The sequence below is a fragment of the Octodon degus genome, unplaced genomic scaffold, assembly GCF_000260255.1.
Source record: "Octodon degus isolate 3935 unplaced genomic scaffold, OctDeg1.0 scaffold00026, whole genome shotgun sequence".
In the NCBI taxonomy this organism is placed as follows: domain Eukaryota; kingdom Metazoa; phylum Chordata; class Mammalia; order Rodentia; family Octodontidae; genus Octodon; species Octodon degus.
In genome coordinates this window covers 11,184,297-11,189,709 of record NW_004524602.1, presented here as the reverse complement: position 1 = coordinate 11,189,709, position 5,413 = coordinate 11,184,297, and the positions used below count along the sequence as shown (strand labels likewise).

Here is a 5,413-nt window from a genome sequence, read left to right as displayed (position 1 = left end):
CACACACACACAAATAAATAAATAAAATTTAAAAATAAAATAAAATAAAAAATTATCTTTCCTTCTAGCACTCCAGTGCTCAGCCCTGTGGACCAGGACCAGGCTGCCAGGTCAGCCAGTGGGATCATGTTCAGGTTCCCAGAAAAGGTGGATCCAGGGTCCCTGTCTATCATCACATTAATTTTTTCAAAGTAGAGATGAAAGTAGGCTGTATTACTTAGCTTGCTCATTTTGGGCTAGCAGAGAGATGGCCTATAATATCCCTGTATACTAGCCAGTCTTCTGCCACTGTAAGAAAATACTTGAGATGGTTAAGTTGTGAAGAGAAAAGGTTGAGGCTGAGGGTGTAGTTCATGTTTAACAGGCAGAAGCCCTGAATTCAATCCCCAGCACTGGGGCTGGGAGGGAGGGAAAGGGCGACATGGAGAAAGACAGGCACACACAAAAAAGAGGTTTATTTTTGGCTCACAGTTGTGGAGGTTCCGGTCCAAAGTTGAGTAAGCTGGACCTGGTGTTCCCGGCCTGAGGTGAAGTAGCAGGCGATGGGAGCCTGTCTGTGGCGGAGCCGAACCATTTGCCTCTTGGCCGGGAAACAGAGCTGGCGGAAGCTGGGGCCCACCAAGCCCCTTCAGGGCCACTTCCCTGAATACCTCGCTTCCTCCCAAAGCTCCCGCCTTTTAAAGGCTCCCCACCTCCCCCAAGTACCACCCTGGGGACCGGCCCTCATGGGCCCCCAGGGGAACCCTGAGATCCACATTATGGTACCATCTAAAAAGATGTTAGGATTGATGTCCACCACTAGGGGGGACGGAGAGCGGCCACAGGGCAGGAAGGGCTTGGCCTAACAGTGCCTAGAACATCTATGGACGGTGTTTAAGTGTTTGTATGGTATTCAAGTGTTCACCAAACTTCAAACTGCAGATGTTCTCCTAACATCTGAACCAATTTTTGCCCACATCTACACAGTATATTAAATTAGAATTTTCCCTTAAGTTACCTCATTCTTTTTGCCTGTTTTTTTATCCTGTCATGCTGGTGTTCAAACCAGGGCCTCCCGTGTGCTAGACAAGGCTCTACTACTGAGCTACACCCACAACCCAATTTAAGTAATTTTAAAAGGATGTTACGGGCCAGGGATATAGCTCAGTGGCACAGCGCCTGCCTGGCAAGCACAAGCCCCTGAGTTCAATTCCCAGTACCAAAAAAAGGAAGTTACATCACTGTCATGAATGTAAAATTAAATTTGTGATGTGCTCATTAATTTCCTCAGTAGATATTAAAATCAGTGCCTGTTAAACACACACACACACACCCTCAGGCACACACATCCTATTTGCCCAAGTGCCACCTACAACATCTCGTGTCCTAATGAGGGAAGGAGCTGCAGAGTTCATTTATGCCATTTTCGCAGTGCTCCAGGCCCGTGCAGCACGGGGTAGAGTCCCCCAGCTGTTTCCTGGTGAATGAGTGGGTAACATAACACAGCGAAGCTGCGGTCCTGCAGGGCAGAACTCTGGTATGGTGGCCTGTGGGACCTGTCTCTGCAGCATAGTACTGAGGGAGGTGACTGTGAGATGGGAAGGAAAGAAGAGCAACATCTGGCCCTTGTCGGATTGTGTAAGCCACTGGGCTGGCAGCCAGATGTGGCCACAGCCACCAGCAGGAGGGAGACATCAGAGGCTCGCCCTGGGATTCTGGGAGGCCTGCAGATGTGGCCAGCTGGAGAAACACCCAAAGGCACAAGAGGACTCTGGGATCTGAGGACATGTGGGTGGGAGGGAGGATGGGTGGCTACCAGGGTCCACCTTCCCCGGAAGCAGCCTGAGCCTCAGAGGCGCTCAGCCACGCTGGGTGGGCAGAAGGCATCTGTCCTGCTCCCAAAAGCCAGTGCTTTCCCCCTTGGCTCCCAGAGGCCAAGGTGGGTGCAGGCCAGGGGGGCAGGGACAAAGAGGTGGAGCTGTCACTGGTTACCCGAGGTCCCATAAAGGGTCCCACAGAGAGAGAGGCAGCACCAGAAGTGGTGAATGCCACTCTCTAGACAAGAGCAGCACCCCCAAATCTACTTGGCGCTGTTTCCCTGCAGACCATATTTAACTTCCTGGAAAATTCCAAAGGATGCCCTCATCTGTCCCACTCTCTCAGTGGCTCTGCTCCCCAGTAGCTTCCTCTTCCTGACTTCATGACATGTGACTTGGAGTCACCTAAGGAGGGCAGCAGTGGGGCTGGGGGATCCAGAACTGGCTCTCCAAGCTTTCCTTCTGCCTGGTGCTGCCGGCCTGAGAGCCCATCTCAGTCCCTCCATGTCTAGCATGAGGCCTGAGGAGCTTCTGGCAGTTGTCACTGTCCCCCTCTGTGTACTGGGGACAGTGAGGATAGCCCCCTTCAGGATCACTAGGAGGGAAATGTCCCAGCACTGACTGCAGTACCTGGCAGCTAGCTAGGTCTGAAAGCTGCGTCCTTGTCACAGAGCCCTTCACGCAGGAAGCTGTACCTTAAACAGGGCTCTCAATTCCAGGGCTGGGGGAGGCATGGGGGGCTGCTTGCCTCCACTTTGGAGTTGGGGTCTGTGATTTTATGCCCCTATGCTTCTCTTCTCTGGCTGTGGTCTGGAGACTTTGGAGTACAAAGGACTGTCACCTCCCCACTTAGACTTCAGCTGGTGTGACTGAGGTGCTTGCAGGTCTCTTGGCCAGACACTGTAACAAGCAGTGCGGCCGGAGGAGTTTCACACGGGCCAGGATCCTCGTGCTTCTGTTGCACTGGGGCAGCCTGAACACAAAACTTTTAAGTTGGAGTTTTGGGCTTATAAATGACGAACTCTAGCGATACCCCTGGCTTTGGGCAGAGGCTTTACCCACCACTCATGCGACTCCTTCTTCACACCTGGTCTCTTTTCTTGCCCACAGGGCGGCAGGAGGCCAGTGCCCAACCCCTCCACGAGCCCAGCTGGAGTCAGGGGACAAGAGCGACGAACCCAAGGATAGTGGCACCCGAGACCCCCATGCCACTCCCGAGGGGCCTTGGCAGTCAGACAGCAGCTGGGGGAGCAGAGCCCTGGACGAAGGTTTGTCCCTGTTGCGAGCCTCCCGGCCTGGTGCCCGGCAGGGGTGGCTGCCCCAGTCCTGCTCTTGGGGCCTGCCTGCCTGTCTCCCTGCTGGGCTAGTGCTGCAGCTGCCCCTAGAGAGAGCCTGGGTCCTCCACCCCAACACACACTGCTCGGGCTAGGATGCTCGCCCCCAGGGGCCCTTTCCTGGGGCCACTGTCGCAAGGACCTGGCCCTGAAGCACCAAGTGGATGTGAGGCCACCTAGAGGGCGCTGCACAGGTGCTGTGTCCCCATGTGCCTGGAGCCCCTCCCCTGCCCCGCCTCACAGCACACTTACACATTCAAACACACACACACACACACACACACACACACACACACACGTGTGTGTGTGCGTGCGCAAGCACGTGCATAGGGACACAGCACCAGGAAATTCCCAGAAGGGAAAACAAGCCATTAGTACTGGAAACACACTCATAATCAAGAAGTTAAGAAAGCTGTGGTTCTGTCTGCTCCAGGATGTGTGTGTGTGTGTGTGTGTGTGTGTGTGTGTGTGTATCATGCTAGTGCTTCGCCACTGGCTCTGCTCCCACCTGGCCTGGTCTTAGTACTTCTTAAGTCAAAACAGATGATTCCTGAGCCCCTCCAAAGAAAAAAGGCAGGCAGGAGCCCTGGGTGTCCAGGGTCAGGCCTCCCTGAGTCTGAGCTCCCTGAGCAGGCCTAGTGGCCAGGGGCACCCAAGAGCTGTTACACAGACACCAGGCCACCCGCATAGGGGCAGGGAGCACCTCAATACAGGGATTTTCAGTCACTGTAGCTGGTCAGTCATTGCTTGTCCACAAATGTCAGACCATTTCCCTAAACTAGCACAAGTTCAAAGCAACTTAGCCGTTCATGTAAGGCAAGAGTCCTTGTAGGTCCCAGGCCCAGGCGCAACATCTGTGCCGCACAGGGCCTGGACCTGTGCATCCCTCTGCCTGGAGTCATGGTGAGTGGGAACAGCTCCTGGCGGCTCTCATGGCCACGTGGAGTCCTCAGCCCTTGCTACATCTGCGGCTATGGCCAGGTGGCCTGCTGAGGCTGCCCCTAGGGAAGGGACCAGACAGGAGAACACAGGGTGGGCACAGCAGACCCCAGGGGTCCTAATGCCCACAGCTCAGCAATAAGACACAGTGACGCAGTGACTACCAACCACAGATGGTCACACATGAGATACCCCCTTCCTGCGCATTCCCCAAATGTGAGCACTGAAAACTCCGCCTGAGCACACCCAAGCTCTTAGGGGACAGCCGGGCCTTCCCTGACCGAGGTCAGCGTGCCCTAGAGTGGAATGCTCACCTTTCACCCTCAGTCCTGGCCTGAGTCATCTGGCTAGATGGGGTATCCCTCGTGGAGGGGACAGTGCCATCCGTGGTGGCCTGACCCTACAGGAGAGCCCTTTCCTCTGAGCTCTTGAGGGGTCTTCTCTTCAGAGTGTGGCTGTCCACCCTCCCAAACCCCCCATCCCTGTCCCTGCAGAAGACGAGCAGCTGTTCCGGTCTGTGGAGGGCCAGGCTGCCTCTGATGAAGAAGAAGAGGAGGAGGAGAAGTGGCGGGAGGCGGAGAAGCTGGTGGCTCAGGCAGAGATGCAGCCCTTGGCTTGCGTGAGCAGGTACGTGCAGAACCTCGAGGGGCTGGGACCTACTGCTGTGGGCCCCAGGTCAGCACACATGCCCAGGGACCCCAGGACTCCAGGAAGGTGCGTCCCATCTGCTGTTTCCTTCCTTCAGTGACAGCTGAAAGTAGGAGGTGAGGGCCCTGGTCTGGGGCTCCCCTGCCTGCCGGCCCCTAGCACTTGTGGTGTCAGAGGGAAGAGAAGAAACCACAGCGTGACCGAGTGAGGAGCAAAGGAGATGGTCTTTGAGGACAACCACCCTCTAGACACTCCACAAAGCTCTCCTGTCACTCTCAGGCCCTTTGCCAACCCTGTCCCTGTGACACTGTGTGCCCTGTTGCCCTGTCCCTGCTGTTGCTTTCTTATCCACGCACAGCTTTAATCCTTGTGGCCAGTCTGGAGGGGAACAGGGACAGGTGCAGGGGTCCTTGGGTACCTCTGACCACTCATCTGATTTCTCATCTTGATGGTGGGACAATCACACAGGCTCTGTGCGGAGTCCACATCGGGTTGTAAAATACCTCGAAGGTGTCCGATGCATGGTCGAAGACCTGTAGTGCACTTAGGTTCTGAAGTGCTGTCCGTTTCCTGGAGTTGTCACCGATTCCTTATGTCAACAGCAATCACTTATTAAACACCTATCACGTGCCAGTCATGCTTTGAGAAAATATCAGTCAAGACAGTAGTACTGTCTGGGTTCTCTATCAAGTGAGT

At 54.9% G+C, this 5,413-nt stretch overlaps 1 protein-coding gene across 1 annotated transcript in view; it reads left to right on the top strand.

The window, feature by feature from the left end:
• Efcc1 (EF-hand and coiled-coil domain containing 1) overlaps positions 1–5,413 on the top strand; it is a 29,222-nt gene that overhangs the window by 17,789 nt on the left and 6,020 nt on the right. Inside the window, exons 3-4 of the mRNA XM_023712668.1 lie at positions 2,907–3,064; positions 4,564–4,696. Of these exons, the coding sequence (XP_023568436.1) occupies positions 2,907–3,064; positions 4,564–4,696 (291 nt within the window). The remainder of the gene's footprint in view (positions 1–2,906; positions 3,065–4,563; positions 4,697–5,413) is intronic.